At 44.6% G+C, this 19364-nt stretch overlaps 1 protein-coding gene across 1 annotated transcript in view; it reads left to right on the top strand.

The window, feature by feature from the left end:
* The first annotated feature begins 204 nt into the window (after positions 1-204).
* LOC306814103 (BDNF/NT-3 growth factors receptor-like) overlaps positions 205-19364 on the top strand; it is an 89554-nt gene continuing 70394 nt past the window's right edge. Inside the window, exons 1-2 of the mRNA XM_079329829.1 lie at positions 205-267; positions 8337-8491. Coding sequence (XP_079185955.1) covers positions 8377-8491 — 115 coding nt within the window. The 5' untranslated portion in view covers positions 205-267; positions 8337-8376. The remainder of the gene's footprint in view (positions 268-8336; positions 8492-19364) is intronic.

The raw sequence follows: 19364 nt of genomic DNA, 5'->3' as shown, positions 1-19364 counted from the left end.
AGACAGAGGTTGAATTCAAATCCTTGAAACCCATCAAATTGTAAAAAGCCTAGGCACTATCCCTTTCCTGCTGAAGTTAAAGGAATACGAGTATTTTAGAGATGGTTTGGGGTATTCATTTTTTTGAGAGACACAAACTGTATTGGTAGTCTAAGAAAAAGTATCCCTAATCAATTCAATTTTTCTGGTTTTCCACAGCAATTTATCCAGAAACAAGCTGTCCAGCTTGTCCAAGAAGCCTTTTCGCCATCTGGGTTTGTCTGATCTGTAAGTTGTAATTTTTTTAAATAAAGTTTATTTGTGGCTAACAAAGAAAGAACAGGACTTTGAAGTCTGTTCTTTTGAAGCTGTAGATCCATCAAATATTAGAAATTAAATTCTGATCCACAGAAGGCAGCAAATATGTAGCCAGTGACATAAATGCAGAGAGATGTTAATTTCAGGCCTTCAGAAAAGATCAAGTGTATGTTTTAACAACAGTTTAAAAAACAGTGCCATCGCCATTTCAGTGAAGTCTCCAAGGCAAACTGCTCTGGCAGATGTGCTCTGAAGTGGAGAATTGCTCAGGGAGCTTTCTGAAAACTGGCAAGCCTGCGAAGCTAGTGCAGAGTGAGGGTGCCCCAGCCTCCGCCCAAAGCAGGAAGTGTTGAGACCCTGACAAGTGGCAGCTCTGCCTCAGCATGGGCAGGGCCAGGAGTGAAGGTAGCCAACTCCCACACAAAAGCAGCCCTCAGACAACCAGAGTGGACAAATGGCACAACGCAGCAGCAACTTGTGGCATGATCACCCTACCAGCTCAAGAGGCAAGCTCAATTAATGGTCTCAGAAGAAACAAAGCCATGGTTTCCACTTGCCACAAAGCCATCGTCAGAAGGCATGTGGAGACCCAGACAGAGCTCTCATGTAAACATGCAGCTTTCCAGGTCTCAGGCTTCAGGGAGTGCCAGAGCCTGTCATTAGTATCCAAGGGCAGCAGACACAACACTTGTCTGTGAGGTGCGACCAGATGGATGATCTACCTGGTGGCAGGACTGAAAGAGGAAGTAGAAAGGTAATGGATTATCAAGAAGTGTGAAAGGGAGATGGATTGGTAGAGACACTCTTCCATCCTTGACACAAATGGACACATCATAAGAAGCAGAGGATCCCATACCCCTTTGCCACCAGGCAGCAGGAGGGGACCTAAGAGACAAGGGAGAATGGAAATGGGTCCCTGCTTGGGACAGCAGTCAAATTGCCTCCCGGCCTACCTCGCCTTCCCAGGTACCCCTATACAATAGGTATGAAGCTCTGGAACTTGAGGGCCAGGGCAATCATGATGTGGATGAAGGTCCATCCAGGTTGGAGGGGTTGCCTAGGGTGAGACAGTCAACCCCATGCATCAGGAGTACCTCTGCTAAGAAAAAAGAAAAAATATGGTTGTCATTGGTGACTCCACTCTAAGAAGAACAGAGGGCCCAATATGCTGACCAGACCCAAACCATAAGGAAATCTGCTGCCTCCCTGGGACCCAGGTAAGAAATGTCCCTAGAAAAGTCTCTAGTCTGGCATGGCCCTCTGATTATTATTATTATCTGTGTCACGGTGTGACTAGAGGTTTTGCCAATTTTAAATATTTAATTTTTTTTAGAGATAGAATTTAGGAGTGTCCTGGTTTGACAGGACTGGTGTCTGCCAATAAGGGCAGAAGTTTCCCTTTGGAATAGAGACTTTGGTTCCACTCCCCCCTCCCAAGTATTATAATTGTTTGAATCAAGGACTCTGAGGCAGAGATAAGGGGGGTGGGAATAACAGCTCTTTTACTAATATATCTAACTGTACAAACAGAAAACAGTAACAGTTAATATTGCTAACAGAACGAAATAGATAACTCGGTGTCAGTCCCTTTAGATGCAAGCACGCTGTTTCTGTGCTTAGTCCACAGCCCGGATCTGCCGAAGGGCAGGCGGGAACGGAGGCAGGAAGGAGGGGGGGGGGAGGGGCGGCAACGGCCACACTGGTCCCGGGCGGGAACGGGCTGGAGCGGCGACTCCTCGCTCACCGTGTGTGTCCGGGTGATCAGCTGTGTCCGCAGAGGCAGGAGGCTGGAACGGGGCAGATGCAGGGCAGGTGATCGCAGAGGGTCTGGCTCTCCTGTGCTCGGCCGCGTGAGCTGACGATCCCGCGTGTCCTCTGAGCTCGCCGGAAACCCGAGTGCCCTCCCGGAAGCCTCAGAGGCCCCTCCGGGAGCCGTTCTCACCCACCCCTTTTGTCTGGACTCATCAGACACCCTGGGTGTAGCCCGGCCAGCTCCATTGGCATGATAATGGGAAAAATTCTTTCAATTGATACAGTAATAGAAAAAATACTCAACCCCCAACAAGGAGTAAAGACAACGCAGGCTCAAAACTTATAAAAGAAAGTACAAGAAGAAATTTATTAATAACACAAGAAAAAAATATTCAGAATAAGCTTCCTAGATCATTCCCTCCTCCCTTCATTCCACATACAGAGAACACTTCAGTCAGTTATCCACTCAAATAATCGTTTCAGTTCACTTAAGAGAGAAAAGTTCCTTTTTCTGCTTTAGACTTAGGGGGTGTCTTTACCTTCACAGTTTGCATTCACCGGGGACCTACAGAACTATGAATTTTCCTGCCATTTTCACAGTCCTTCCAGAGCCGTGTTATGGGTTACGATGCATACATGAGGTACTACTTTTAGAGGCAGGCAGCTGAAAAACAAAATCCTCTTCATCATCTTCTCTATCAAATGTCTCTGTTCTTATTCCAGTCCCAAAACAGAGAGCTCAATTTCCCAAGGCAAGGAAAGTCTTCAACTCAAGCACCCATCCTCCCCAAGTATATTTCTCAGTTTAAAGGAATTTTAGTGAAGTCACAATCCCTTCATAGCCCCACAAAAAAAGGTTTTCAGCTACTTATCCGTTGCATCTTTTTAATCTCTTCCCATGCGGAACTTTATCTTCATTCCGCTGACTTCTGTGGACTCCATGCTTTATTCCTTTTCATTAAGGGGGTTCAGGGGATCGAGAATCTTATCCAGGCATTAAGAAGTTAAAATTGTATCCAGATTGTTAAGAGGAAAGCATGTGGCTGGTGCCGGAGGGTCCATGAAGCCCCACCAAGCCAAGCTGGGGACGGACTAAGGGCTCCCCGCAGAACCGGTGCCGGGCAGGGGTGCCGAGCTGGACCCCTCGCAGAGCCGGTGCCAGGCCGGGATGCCGGGCCAGGGCCCGAGCCGGGGACCCCCTCTCATGTGGAGTCCGGAAACTGAAAGACCCACCAGAACTTCATTTACTGTGATTTGTGAAAGCGAAACAACTTTTCATTGGTTTCCCGAGCTGTCCATCACCAAATCAGCTCTCTGATTGGTGTCAGCAGCTCACAGGAGAAGCCCCGGGAGACGGGACAGCCCCCTCCATTCCCGGACCACGTGGAGCTTTTTCCTGAGGGGAAGCCAACCCTACCCCCAAGCACGTGAAACCAACACAATCTGTTACTGGTTTTTCAGGTGGGCAGTGATGGAGTCACAACAACAGGAAGTCAATCAAGAGAGACCTCAGGGCCTTGGGGTGACCGGTTAAGGGATCTGAAGCATAAGTAGCATTCTCCTCTATCCTGCCCATTGCAGGGGATGATGGTGGAAGCAATGGCAAGATCACACAAGTCAAACCTGGCTCTGAGTCTGGTCTCATGGAAAGAATTTTGGGGTTCATAATCATGGATTGGTTTGCATAGCACCAGGCCTGCTGGTGACAGATGGGTTTCACCTGTCTCAAAAGGGGAAAAGGATCTTTGCACAGGAGTTAGTAGGGCGCAGTGAGAGAACTTTAAACTAGATTCAAAGGGGGAAGGGGAAAAAACTGAACTTGCTAGTAATAAGCCTGGGTGCAGCACACCAGTATTGAAGGCAAGATCAAAAGCCCAAATGAGGTGCATCTATGCCAGTGTCCACAGCATGGGCAACAATGAGGAGAAACTGGAAGCCATTGTGCAGCAGGAAAACTATGACATAGTTGCCATCACAGAAACTTGGTGGGATAACCCTCATGACTGGAGTGCTGCAATGGATGGCTATAAACTCTTCAGAAGGGACAGACAAGGAAGGAGAGGCAGTGGGCTAGCTCTGTATATTAGGGAGTATCGTGATTGTCTGGAGCTTGATGATGGTAGTGATAAGGTTGAATGTTTATGAGTAAAGATCAGGGGGAAGGCCAAAGAGGCAGATATCATGGTGGAAGTCTCTTATGAAACACCCAACCAGGATGAAGAGGCAGATGAAACATTTTACAAGTGGCTGAGAAAAATCTCATGATTGCTGGCCCTTGCTCTCCTGGGGGACTTTAACTTACCACGTCTTCTGGAAATACAACACAGTGGAGAGGAGACAGTCTAGGAGGTTCCTGGAATGTGTGGAAGAGGACTTCCTGATGCGGCTGGTGAATGTGCCAACCGGGGAGGTGCCCCACTAGACCTGCTGTTTGTGAACAGAGAAGGACTGGTGGGTGATGTAGTGGTTAGAGGCTGTCTTGATCACAGCAAACACAAAATTATACTATTTATTCTTGGGGAAGTGAGGAAATGGGTCAGCAAAATTGCTGCCTTGGAATTACAGAAGGTAGACTTTAGTCTGTTTAGGAGACTGGCTGACAGTCCCTTGAGAGGCAGTCCTTTGAGAGGGCAAAGGAGTCCAGGAAGGTTGGACATTGTTCAAGAAGGAAATCTTAAAGCTGCAGGAACAGGCTGTCCCCATATGCCAAAAGATGAGCCAGCAGGGAAGAATGGCCTAGATGAACAGAGAGCTTTGGCTGAAGCTCAGGAAGAAAAAAGAGTTTATGACCTTTGGAAGAAAAAGCAGGCAACTCAGGGGGCCTAAGTGAATGTCATGAGGTTATGTAGGGAGAAAGTTAAAAAGGCAAAAGCCCAGCTAGAGCATAATTTGGCCACTGCTGTAAGAGATAATAAAAGTTTTTTTACAAATACATTAGCAACAAAGCGAAGGCCAAGTAGAATCTCCATCTTTATTGGATGCCACAAAGGATGAGGAAAAGGCTGAGGTACTTAATGCATTCTTTGCCTCAGTTTTTAATAGTCAGACCAGTTGTTCTTGGGTTACTCATCCTCCTGAGTTGGAAGACAGAGATGAGAGGCAGAATGAAGCCCCCATAATACAGAAGGAAACAGTGACCTGCTGCTCCATTTACACACACAAGTCTGGGAATCCACCCAAGGGTGCTGAGGGAGCTGGCAGAAGAGCTCACCAAGCCACTCTCCACCATTCATCACCAGTCTTGGTTAAGCAGGGAGGTTCCAGATGACTGGAGGTTAGCCAAGGTGATGTCCATCTACAAGAAGGGCAGGAAGGAGGACCCAGGGAACTACAGGCCTGTAAGCCTGACCTTGGTGCCAGGGAAGGTCATGTAGCAGATCGTATCGAGCATGATCACAGCATGAGTAGGACAAACAGAGGATCAGCCAGCATGGGTTTATGATCCTGCACAAGTTCAGGGTCAACTGGGAGTTTTATCATTTTCACAGGCATGGTCCTCCACCTCAGGGCACTGAGACCACCCTGGCCCATCACCAGTGCTGAAGATAGAGGTAATGAATGCAATAAACACGTCCACCTTGTCTATGTCCCTGTTTGTGAGGTGACCATCCTCATCCTGTAAAGGGACGATGTTATTTCTACACTGCCTTTTGCCATTAATGTATCTAAAAAAATTATTTTTATTGTTCCCCACAGTTCTGGCAGCTTCAACTTTGGTTGAGCTTTGTCCCTACAGTGGTGAGCAGCATCTCTGTATTCTTCCCATGTCACCTTACATTGCTTCCACTGGGAATACACCTTCCTTTTTTGTCTTATCTCCAAGAAAAGATCCCTGTTCAGCCAAGCCAGCCTTCTGCCTTGTCTGCTTGACTTCCAACATTTGGGAATTGCCTACTCCTGTGCCCTTAGGACACAGCACTGATGGACCCCAAGACCTGCAAAAACATTTTCCCAGGGAATTTTACATACTAATTCCCTGAGCATCCTCAAGTCAGCTCTCCTCATGTCCAGGGTTGAATGGAGGTTCAAGACTCCCGAGTTGAGACTGTAGCATCTCTGAAAATAACTGGTGTCCTGGTTTGAAGGACAGTTATCTGCCAATAAAGGCAGAGGCTTCCCTTTGAAATGGAGAATGCAAATCCCCTCCCTCCAAATTACTATAAATTTGAAATTAAGGGGCTCTCAGGCAAAGATATGGGAATTAGGAATAACAGTTCTTTACTGGGAAAATTAAAATAGAAATACAGTATTACAAAAAGCAATCCCAACACTGACAGAATCAGAATACAACCAGACACCCCATCAGTCAGAGTGTTGGTAGCATTCTGATCAAATGGCGGCTACAGTCCCCCTGCAGTGACAGGTGTGGTTCAGCTGAAGCAGTGCTCCTGTAGAAGGGTGCAGCCTTCTTCCAAAAGTCTAGGGATGATGTAGAAAGGTCCGGCTTCTCCTCTGGAATCCAGTGGCAAGAAGGCAACTTACTGTCCAAAAGCTCAGTTTTTATCTAGGTAGGAAAGGCTTGGCTCCTCCCCCTGGCTGGAGCATCTCCCAATGGGATGATGTAATTTATAATTCATACAATGGGACTTAATGGGCCAGCAGGAGATCTCTTCCTGGAGGGAGGATGGGTTGTGGAAAAGATAAAGGTGATTGCCCCATCTTATCTTAAAGATGGACCATTAGCAGATGGTATGTGCCACAGAGATAAGGAATCACTACCCCACCCAGTTTTAACAGATGGTGATAGAATACAGATTTCTGGCCACATCAACCCAACACAACTTTTCAATCTCTTGCTTGTTTGCTTGAATACTATGTGGCCTATTGACTTTCTCTTGTAGCTGCTTCACCTGGTGACACAGTTCCTCAACCATAGCACAGCGGTAAAACAACTCTTTGTCAGCCCCAGCCTCATAGAGAGGCATCAGGCACTCTTGGCAACCTGTGGTCTGGACAGCTGCATGCACTATCTGTAGGTCTGGCTGGCTGGAAGCCTCTGACCCAGCTGTTTCAGTGACTCCCACAGCTGCAGGGGAATGAGCTCTAAGGTGTTTTAACTCAAGTGAAGCTTACCCTAGTACACTAATAAGACTGGGGATGAAAGGATCTGTTTGTTCTCTTTTTCACCATCTATTGTGTCTGTCTGCTGCCTCTATTTGCTGCTCCTGCATAGTCGGACAGAAGCCCTTTCTGCCTACCCTGCCTGCACAAACTGCCACGCTGCACCCCTGTTTGCCCACTCCTGTTTGCCACTCTCCTTAGAGACATCTACATATCCTGCACTGTTTCCGGCAATGCTCCCTCCATGTCTGATTGAATTCTGAGGGCTTCCGGGTCCTGACCAAGTCGAAGGCTGCTGCTCGGATGTCCCTGAGCTTGAGAACTCCCCCATACAGTTCGATGTAATCCACACCCCTGGATTTACCTCAGTCACCACTGCTATTGCTACTGCTGCCTACTGGGAGAGAGAAGAATAAAATGCAAGAAACAAGTGATGCACAACACAATTGCTCGCCACCCACTGACCGATACCCAGCCCATTCTGGAACAGTGATCCGCCCCTCCCAGCCAACTCCCCCTAATTTATATACTGGGCATAATGTTCTAGGATGTGGAATATCCCTTTGGCCAGTTCAGATCAGCTGTCCCGGCCATGCTCCCTCCCCACTGGCAGAGCAGGAGATGCTGAAAATTGTGAGACTCAGGGTAAACACTGCTTAGCAACAACTAAAACATCAGTGTGTTATCAACATTATTCTCATTGTAAATCCAAACTGCACCACTGCACCACTGTACCAGCTACAGAGAAGAAAATTAACACTATCCCAGCCAAACCCAGGACAATTTCTCTCTAATCCATAACTGTTTAGCTCTATAAAGTATTTACCCACTTAACAGCAATAAAACCTTTTCTGGAGTGGTATTTCTGAGATAGGTGCAGAGTTTATCATACAAGAAAAGAATTTCTGATGTGTTTGGCTGCCATAACATAAAAGGGATCTTAGAGGAAAGCCCAATTCTCAAGGCATTACTGATTTTCCCTTATTAATTGGAGACTGGAATTGAGTCCACTGTGTGATCTCTCTCATCTGTGGCAGGATGGATTCTCAGTGCAAACAGGGTTTAATTTTCTACAAAGAACACTGTCTACTTACAGTTTGCACTGCACTGAGGTCTTTGATCCATACCTTTTTAAAGTTCAACTTTTACTTTTACCCATAAGTGCCTTGAAACTTTTTAAAATATGCATAATATGTTCTTAAGAAATCATTTGATCTTTGCTGTAGGATATTGCTGGGCAATCCATTCAAGTGTTCCTGTGAAATTATGTGGATCAAGAAATTTCAGGAGACCAAGTTCTACAGAGAATCTTTGGATTTATATTGCATAGATGACACCACCAAGAGGATATCCTTGCTGGATATGAAGGTTCCAAATTGCGGTAATACTCTTCAAAGATATTACTAAGATATTATGAAAAAGGAAAAATAAACATGCTATTTGACAAGATAACAACAGTACTGCTAAAGGAAAAGGTTTGGGGGGCAAATATTAACCATTCACTGGTCTTTCATGCCACATGGAATAATTTGGGGAGCTTTATATAAGCTTTTTTTTCCTTGAATCTTTAAAAAACATATTCAAATCCAGGAAAACATAAATCAATTACAAGACAACACACAAGAATTTTATAAAAGGCATGTGCTTTATTTAACAAAATAGTAGTACTTTCCAAGCTGAACAGACACAAGATTTTTCTTCCTTTTAATTTTTTCAGATATCTGAGGTTATTGAAATCCTTCTTTTCCTTCAGAAACACAAACTCTACTGCTAGGACTACAGGAAAGAAATTTAAAAAAACCAACATGCTGACTGAAAAATTAACAAATATCTGGTTTTCACACAGATAAAACTTTGCGTAGCCTATGCAAAAGAGACATTGCAAGCTTAAGTTTGTAGCATTCTGCAGGATATTATTTTCAGTTATCTTATAAGGAGTTGGAAATGGTGGAAAACTTGTCAATATGGCCAACAATAAGGCCACTCCCTTTGGGTTTTATACGCAACCCAGTGTGTGCTGCATTTAATGACACTAATACATAATCTGTTGTGGTGGTCTTATGTGTGGGAGCCCAGGGCGTACCGCTGGCCTCCTTGGGGGTCTCAAAACCCCCCTGGCAAGGGTCTCAAAGGCTCCTGAGTGAGACCCTGGTGTCACAGGTGCTGAATTCTAACCCCTAGGGGAAGTTGTCAGCACAAGGAGAATGGAAACAAGCTGCCAAAATTAGTGAAGTGTAAATTAGATTGTTAGAACATAGATAAATAGGTTTTCTTGAATGTTTATGATAAGGGACACATGGCCAAGATGGAGAATTTGGGGGGTGGACACCTTTTCCTCCTTCTTCTCCATGTCATCCATATTGGGTGACACGTTGGCACTCTTGGATTGGATGGGGTCAGGGCTGGACCATTTAATAAAATTGTATTGTATTGGTAAAATTTTGTAAACATGTAATACGTAATACAAACTATAAAAGATAAGCCCTGCCTTCACTAGGCAGATTCCACCATGGATGCCAGGCTGAGCAGACCGCTGCTGGCCAGGCAAAAGGTCCCAGAGATAAGAAATAATAAACAGTCCTTGGAAAAAGAGAAAACTGTCTCCGGCAGTCTCTCTTTGGTGGCTTCGGGAGAAAACCAGGGTTTGAACCACCTTCGTGTCCCTCTGGGGTGATCTCGGGGCAGAGGAGGAACCCCAGACTGGGTCATTATGTACTGCAGTGTCTGATCTACCTGAAATGAGAGATTATACTGAGTTGAGATAAATTGACCTGACCAGCTGTTTCTGGCTGAATAGACTAGAGGTCAAGTCATCTGCCAGGTGTTCAAAGGTCTTCCTGGTGGATTGAAATCAATTGATACAAAATTGGGAGTGACAGCATAGCCTCTCTGATGTCCTTGCCTGGAATGTCTAGAAAACTACTAGGTAGCTAAGATTTTCCTTTGAAAACTCTCAGTGTTAAATTCCCAGAACTAAATGTGTGAGACATTATTTCTCTCTTGCACTATTTAGAATTTTGCAGCCCCAGGCAAATTTGTTTCTGACTTCTTGATGCTATGTAGATGGCATATGTGTACATGTGTACATTCTGTGAACATTAAAATATTTGTCATGAGTCAGGAAGGTGGCACTTCAAATTAGAGGGGAGGGGGGAGGAGGAAAGGTGCCCTTGACTCTGAACATATATGACATTCATACTGAAGTATCAGGAATGTGGAATTTTGCATATGAGGAATGAACGTGGCTTATGTTCTTGGAAGATATCTAGTGGGTGACCATCCCTGTCCATGGCAGGGGGTTGGAACTAGATGATCTTTAAACCCCCTTCAAACCTAAGCCATTCCATGATTCTATGATCCAATGTATGGCTGGTATTGGTTGTTACTTTCAGCATTTCTGTACATGTTTTCTTTGTTTAAAAGCACAAGACTGTTTCCAGAAAAAGTACCAAAGTTGGTTTAGTTTAATTTTCTAGCATGGTCTGAGACGATAGTAAGTATAAGAGAAAATGGAGGAAGAAACCCCTTTAGATCCTTTTGGATGTCAGGAGAAGTTTTAGGCAGCAGGCCTTTGTGAATTTTGTTAATGAAACATTTTCTAATTTACTCTTCAGATTAAATGGTCAATCCCATGTCTGATTTGTTTGATTTTTAATTTTTTTTTTTTTTTAGGATCTAAGCAAACATACTCTTTTTCTTTCTTTCAAATGTTAATTACTTCATAATGTAATGAGTAGCCTGTACAGTATGTGGTAAAAGTCTGATAATAGAAAGGGACAACTCATTAATAAATCTCTTCCTGTGAAGCTGGAAGAGACCACTGTGGTTTCCTGGTCATAAGGCTCCTCTTTGTAGATAATTCATGTGAAAATTAAGAAGGCAATTTAATTACTCTTTATAACCCCCCCTGCAATGAGCAGGGACCTTTCACTAGACCATCCAACCAGACCTTGAACACTTTCAAGTGATGGGGGACATTGACAGCTTCTCTGGGCAATCTGTTCCAGTGTCTCATAACTCATTGTAAAGAATTTCTTCTTTACAAACAATTCTTAATCTACTTCTTTTTCAGTTTAAAAACCATTGTCCCTTGTCCTGTCACTACAAGCCCTGGTAAAAAGTACGTCTTCTACAGCCCCTTCAAGTATTGAAAGGCCACAATAAGATCTCCCCTAGACACTTCTCTAGGCTGAACAACCTCAACTCTCTCAGTCTTTCTTCATAGGAGAGGTGTTCAGTCCTCTGATCATTTTTGTGACCCTTCTCTGGAGCTGCTCTAACAGGTCTTTCTTTCTTCTGCTGGAGACCCAAGAACTGGATGCAGTATTGTCTTGGTTTAAGACAATATTAAGAGGTAGACATTCTACAATTATTTCCTCCTCTTTAGTTTTAACCAATCCCTTTCCACCAATAAGGAGAAATAAAATATGAGTGATCAAGTGAAAAACTAACAGCTTACTAAAAAAAGACTAAATAGCAACAGGCAAAAAAATAAGACTAATAGTTGCTAATTACAAAGTTGCTGAAATCTTGCAGACTACCTGGGAACAAAGAGAAACTCCAAATGGAGTGTCCCCTTCCCCAGGATGGTGCCTGCCACAGGTGAACGTGCAGTTTCAGAAACAAAAGGGAGATGATGGAACAACCCCACTCAGCTCAACTTTCTCCCTGGAACAAAAACAACCCCAGGAAAGGTAGAGGCTTATGAAGCAGTTCTGGTAGCAATGGGAAATTACCAGCATGTGTGGGGTCAATGCTGCTGCTCATTGCTGCCTTCTCGCCACTCACTGGATTCCACTGGTGTAGGTGATGCTGTTTCCAAACCGTTGGTGTTTGAGGGGGGGGGGGGAGAAATGGTCTCCCCAAGCACCAAAAATGGCACCCCCCCCCATCCCTGACTCAACTCTGCCTTTGCACTGCCGACAGATTGCTGCAAAATTAATTTGGAAACAGGTTTTGATTGTGAAATGCAGCTTCTAGAGTTTCTACTGTTGCCACTAGAAAGAAAATGAAGGGGAGCCTTCATCTGCATTGTCTCAGCTCTCATGGAGAGAGCAACAGGGAAAGGCAAAAGCCAAGAGGAAAACAAAAAACCTAAGCAGAGCCTCTGCCTTGAGCAAAAGCCATGAAGCAAGAGTGAGGTCTCCCTGCATACTCTGACTTTAAAAAGACTGAGGCACTTGTTAAGATGCCTCTTGTTTCAGGTGAGAGTGGGAGCTTCAGACAAAGATTTATTAGAGAAGCCCTGCTGTTGAGCCATGAGGTGCAGAAAGGACCCTCTCGCTTTCTAAACTCCTCAGAGAGGAGTCTGGGTGTGGCTGAATCCAGTCTTAGCCCCAGACTAACAATGGTTTAAGAACTTTGTCACGCAGGATTAAAGGTGTCAAATGAGATATATTAAATGAATTATTTATTATGACTAATGATTAGACAAAAGACCAGAATTATTTACAACACAGTATAAAAGCTAAAACTACTAGTAGTGTACAGTATAGTGCACTATAACAGAGCAATTATATTAAAGCTATCAAAAAACAATTATTAAGTAGAGATTGATGAAACTCACCATACTGTAGCTTGGACTGATGCCGGGTCCAAGACAGAGACGCGGCACTCTATGATCCAGTGACAAAAAGCACTTATTGTTCTCAACTTCACCTTAAATACCCTTCTTAATGTTCCTCAGCAAGCACTTGTGATTGGTTGAAAATTCAGGCTGCCTAGCTCTCTGACCAATAGCTTGTGCAGCCCAGGCAGGAACCCATTGGGTCAAATCCCTTTCTGGTTCTGAATCTGTCCTATTACTGTTCCCTGGAGGCCTGTCTATCAGACCAGGCTGCTTCTCCCATATATATGGCCAAATCAGTTGCCCAGTAACAAGCCAGCTTGTACTGTGACAATTCCGTTTGTTTTTTATTAATTTGAAGAAAAATTTTAAAATGCAAATATGCAGCTTATTCTCTGTTATCTTATCTGCAAGGGCCCTTTTGCATGCCAGATGTCATTGACAGCATCAATTCAATTGAATGAGGCTTTTACCTAGTTTAATAAATTTGGCTTTCTTAGATGGTGATGAGTTCCATGTACCTGAAGATGCAGTGCTCACGTTCAGGAGGGTTGGGTAAATTTACTACCTTCTGGTTTCACATATCACAATTTAACTGCTTAACAATAGAATTATAACTTAACTCTATAACCATAAATTTTAAACCTCTTTCTTTTAAAATTCTTACTTTCCTAAAACATTCAGCTTTAGAACTCTGCAAAATTCCAACTTAGCAAAACAATTTGTAAACAGGAAAATATTTTGTAAGCAAACAACTGTTATTCAATGTCCTATAACTCTGTGAGGTAGGTACAATTTCTGTCATTCATGTTAAAGGCTCAATGCTTAGTACTTTAATGCTACAATTCAACATTAAACAAGAACCATTCAGTTCAAAAACATTATTTTAAGAAACAAGAAAACCATTTAACTTAAAACCATTTCAAATAAGAACATACATATTTCCTTATTCCTTACTACCCATTTCTTTGTTTTATTAAAAAACCCATTTAACTTAAAACTGTTTCAATTAAGAACACATGTGTTTCTATCTCTCATTTCTCCCCGTTTCTTGTTTTAGAAATTAGAACAAGAACCAAACACACACTTTGATTACCTCAATGTGGTGAGAATATAATTGCCTGATATGTTACATATCCAATTTAGCGTTAATACTCTTGAGGAGTTTTTCTTAAATGATAACTTATGAGAAATTCTCTGGAGACGATTCTTTCTGGTTTATCCCAAAGGAAAAGTTATTCTCTCTTGCAAGGCTTAAATCAGCTAGTCAAAATTACTCTTTTCATTTTAAACTCAGAAATATCTGGATTTTATAATTTTCTCTCCTGACACTCAAATTTCAATCTGTCCACAATTGAAATGGACTGAGAAGGCTTTGATGGTAAACATTTGTTGGCCGTAAGAAAGATTATGGAGGTGGCGAGAAAAAACAGCCAACAAGACATTATCTTGCTTGGTGCAGGAAAGAGCAAGAAAGAGGCAATTTATTAAAGGAAGCCATTGCCTTAAATAGGCAGTTCCTGCAAAACAAAATACAACTGACCATTGGTCAGAGAAGGAGACACACCTCTTCTCCCTGGCTTTCCCATGGACCTTGCAGGTGTTTATCTTTGTTATGACTCTTTCTCTTGTGTTTACAATAGAGAAAGAGCCTCTAGCTTGGGAAAAAATCCTAGCTGAGGCTGAGAAAGTTTCATGGCCTGAGAAAAAGACTTAGAACCTGAGAAAAAGGCCTAGCTAAAATGTGCCTAGGCCTTCAGCAGTGTCCACAATTCCCCCTTTATTTTTTTAAAAAGAGAAAAGAAAGAGAAGTGTTTGTAATTCTCCACAGGGACCTTTCAAAGGAGAACAAACACCATTCAGGACCACTCAGGAGATTTGTGGATATCTGAAGTGCCTAGGAAAATCTTCACACCTGGTGCTTTAACAAACTTAATTCTAAAACTTAATTCTAATACAATAACAAAAAATCCACCACCATTCACCAGACCCATCAAACAGTGAAAAAATCCACCATTAAGTAATTATTCTAATACAACAATGAAAACTATATCAACAGTTCCTACATGAACAGATGAATGTCCATTCCCTGCTTGTAGAGGGATTATCTGGTCAGTGTTTTCATCTGGTCAGTGTTTAGTGAGCTGGTCAGCATGTAAAAGCTGAGCTGTGATCACACTTTGCCCCTGGTGCAGGTCAGGGTGGACACCTTGATGGCCAGTAGTAAGGACCTAGGCATGTCTCATCTGAAGCCTAAAATGAGGCAAAGGTGATTCACAATAAGTGGATCGTTTAGATTTTTTCTTTCTCTTTTTCCAATTTCGCTGTCCTACAAGAGGAACAGCATCACGCACAGGCACAGGAAAAAACTGAGCCTCTCTTATTTGGATATCATCATTGCAAGTTTTCAGCTCTGTTGCAGCGGCCTGGTTCTAGGTTAAGCCCGGCACGGCGGCCCAAACCCCATGGCCACTCGGTCCATATGCTCCAGAACACCAATGTGGTGGACAGCAAAATGGCGTTTATTGAGGGGTCACAGGGGTTTTTATAACTTGGGCTGTTAGTGTAATTTCCTTCAGCTCATGTCCTGCTGGGTGAGGCCAGGCACGGACCAAAGGTCACCTTGTGAGGGGGGAAGGGGTCCTAACTGACCATACAGCTCAAATTCTTTCGCATGCATATCCCTAACTCTCCACATTTCCCCCCTTCTCATGATTAGTAAAAATCGTATCAAATTATAAAATGTAGACATTATAAAATTTCATGGGTTAGTAAAGTTAGTATAAAATTGTAAATGTGTTAGTAACTGGCATGCCTTAAAGTAATTGTCGGCGTTCAATGAACATAATGTTAACCGTTTCTAGACACTTTTTAACGAATAGCACCAATTTGTTTAACATGCAGGGCCTGAAGATTAGTGTTACTAAGATTATAGTGAGTAGGCCTATTAGGGTAGAAATTAGGGTGGTGAGCCATGGGGATCGGTTGAACCATGATTCGAACCAGCCCTGTTGAGCTTTGTCCATTTTTCTCAGGTTCAGTCGGTGTCTCAGTTCGGCCATGGAGTCTCTAACGACTCCGGTGTGGTCCGCATAAAAGCAGCATTCCTCTTTCAAGGTGGCACACAGGCCTCCTTGCTGCATGAACAAAAGGTCCAGTCCTCGCCTGTTTTGGAGGACGACCTCTGAGAGTGAGGAAAGGGATTTTTCTAGGGAAGAAATGGATGTCTCGATTCTCTGCAAGTCGTTGACAGTCATCTGCAGTTGGGCCAGTCCTTGATCTTGTGTTGCCAGGGCCGAGACACCTGTGGCAGCGCTGGTAGCTCCTAAACTGAGGAGCATCGCGATGGTGATGCCCATTATCACTTCTCGCTTGTGGAGCCAGTCGGGTTCCTTGAACAAGCGGTACACTTCTTCTTCCTGGCGATACAGGACTCTGGGGACAATTAAAACTTGGACACAAAAGTCGGTAGAATGATTGAATTTGTCAAGGGGTACACATGGGCTTACCCCGGATCGTTGACAGACCCACATACCCGATGCTGCTGGGATCACCCACTGGAACTTCCCCCCTTTAAGTTTGACAAATTCCTGGCAGACGTTGCCAATCCGCTTTGCCAAGGTTGCATTGCCAAAACATTTGCCTTGGCCCGTACCTGGCTTAGGGTAATGCCTCTCTGGGGGGGTGTCCCATCTGCATTGGCGTGGATTGTTTGACTTTGAAAAGATGAATGGGAGATTGAGGTCAACACCTTCGTAAAAAGGGGGTTTTGCATCATAGCATAACCAGCATGATTCTGTGAGGTTCGGGTTGAATTGGTTTAAACGATAAAAAGTAGCATTTAACACGCCTAAGAATGATTGGAGAGGGTTGGTTTGGCTAAGAGATCGGATGGGAGGAGGTAGATTTAGCATCTGTGTTTTGTGGCTAGAGCTATGGTTAGCTGCGATCTCCTCCCTGGACCTACTCATTGTAAGAACCGGGTTTGGGTCCGACTGATTGGGATATTGAAGGTGGGAATCTGATAATTTGTATGTTCGCCCAAATGCGGCGAGAAAGGTGAACAAACACTGTCCAGGCTTTGCCCGTGGCCCAGCTATCTTGGGTCGGCTGCAGGATTGTCATGACATAGCCTGTGCAGGTATGCTATTTCCTGCCTTGGGGAAAGATCACGTACCCATCCATATCAAATTTCAGTTCGAGACAGCCGTGGGGAATATACTTAATTTGCAGGAACTTATCATGCTGTTGTGGTTTCCATCTATTGCCTGTTACAATAGTTTCACACCCCCAATATCCACAATATCCATACCCTGGGTAATTAAAGTAACTTTTTCCTGGGTTGGAAGCAGGGCACCAATAGGTCTGAAATAATGTCGTCTCTTCAAATTTGGGGAACCCCGTATGTGAGGGAAAAATGTCTTTTAGCCTGAACTTGAAAGATGGGGTATCGGCTGTAACGATTTCTTTGATGACCCTCTCACGTGAGAGATGGCGTAGGACCCACCTGAATGGCTGGTGAGGGTAATGCTTTGTGCTGCCTGTCCTCCACACCACTAACCCTAGAAACAAGATAACACGGAGATACTGTTGCGGCTTTGATTTTGATGATACGAGCTTCTCAGGTGATGCCGGTTGCTCGTGGTCTCTTCCTCTGTCCTGGTAGTGGGGCGTATGGGTTGCAGGGGAGTCCGATTATCCAGTCCTGAAAACAAAGTCTCACATTCTCATTAGCTCCACTCTGAAGGTCTGGTTTGATCGATTTGAGTGGACACCTTTTAATGTCCCCATCTCTTTTAACGGCTGCATACCCCCACCCCGTAAGCACTAGTCTCCAACCCTGTTCCCACTGTCCCAGTTCATTTTTGATCACAACCCGTGGGCCTGTTTCTAATGCTCGGTGACCCAGTGTCCTCTGGGCAGGGCTGTTCGTTTCATCCCCCCTAGGGAATTGATTTAACGCTAGCAGCGCAATTGCTAGTATGTGCGCCTGGTCACCCAGGGGAATGGCATTGGAGAAACCTCCTGTTTTTGCTAGTACTTCCAGTTTGGTTTTCAGAGTCTGATTTGCTCTTTCAATGATAGCTTGTCCGGTGCTGTTGTATGGGATGCCATGTATCAAGGCAATGTTCCATTTCGAGACGAAAGCTTGGACTGTCTTTGAGGTGAAGTTTGTGCCGTTGTCTGTTTTGATTTGTTTTGGAACTCCAAGCCATACCATGGCTGTCAGCCAATGTTGGATGGTCGCTTTGGAATCGGTCTTGAGGTGGTGTGTGGCCACGATCATGCCGCTGTATTTATCCACGGTAACTGCAAGCCACGCTTGGGGTTTTAATAGCTGGCATTGTGTAAGGTCTGTCTGCCATATTTCTGAGGCTTTGAGGCCCCTGGGGTTCACACCACTTGACCACAGTAGTGATTTCTGACAGTGAGGGCACGTGGCGACAACGTGCTTTGCATCCGCGGCAGAAATTCCACGCTTCTTTGCAAGTGCTTTCACTCCGATGTGAAGGGATTTGTGCAACTGATGGGCTTCTTTCAGCATCCATACACCTTTTGTGGCATCATCAGCCTTGTCATTGCCAATCTGGTAGAATCCTTTGATTGGGTTATGGCTGTTGACGTGGATGACAGATATGGTGCCTTTCCGAGAATAGAGTGCTTCTTCTAGCATCGTTGCCACCACAGACACTGATACACCTGGTCCGGACATGGCTAGGCAGAGCTTGGCCACAAATATGGAGTCAGTCACAATGTTAAGGTGTTCTTCTGGGAACAGTCCGCATGCTAGCACTACGGCAGCTGCTTCAAGTTGTTGGACTGAAAGCGTGGGGTCGGTTGTCTTGACACACTGCCATTGTTCTCCTGACTTGCCATACTGCCTCTGCGGTAGAGGTCAGCGACGATGTGTCCGTGAAGATGGTTGGTCCTGCCTGCGGTCGGTCGATTACCTTTGGTGGGAGGTCGATGTCGACGACCGTAAGCAGCTGAGTCCAAGGGGGTTTTGCCGCGTAGTGAATCTCTCCTCCGAAGCCTGCAAGGGCCATGGCTAGGTATTCGGATACTGTTGTTGACTGTGCAGAGAGCTGTTTGCGGAAGGGCAAGTATATCATGGCAGGCTCGATGCCCAGATGTCCTAGGGAGAGTTTCCTGCCTTTCATGATGAGGCTGCTGAGGCACTCGACTCCCGGGGGAAAAAGCGCGCGATGGTTTTCCCCAAGACCACCCATTGTATCGGTTGGGCTTTGTCGGGGGGTCCCTTGGGCTAAGGCTCCCACTCCCTCCTTTTTTGTAAAGTGAACATACAGATAGATTGGTGGACTTGAGTCCCATCTGGTGAGCGTGCTCACTGACATCTGGTGTTCGATAAAGTTGAGCGAGCTTATTGCTTCTGGTAATCAGGGTTTTCTGTTCCCATGGTTCTTTCCTCTCAAGAGGTGATTTAGAGGGTCCATGACCTCGGGAGGAATTCAGGACGATGTTGCGGAGCCACTGAAAGGACCCTACCAGCCGCTGCACGTCATGGACGTCTTGATGTCTCGGTGGATTTTTATCTGGGAGGAGTTTACGTAGGAGCTTTGTGATTCCCACTCCTAGGAAGGTCACACACGGTCCCTTTTTATTTTTGTGTTCGCTATTTCGAAGTCATTTGTCTTAAGGTCTTGGAGAGGTTGACACCAGCTGATCT

Source organism: Erithacus rubecula, assembly GCF_903797595.1.
Source record: "Erithacus rubecula genome assembly, contig: SUPER_W_unloc_5, whole genome shotgun sequence".
In the NCBI taxonomy this organism is placed as follows: Eukaryota; Metazoa; Chordata; class Aves; order Passeriformes; family Muscicapidae; genus Erithacus; species Erithacus rubecula.
This window is presented reverse-complemented; position numbering and strand designations above follow the sequence as displayed.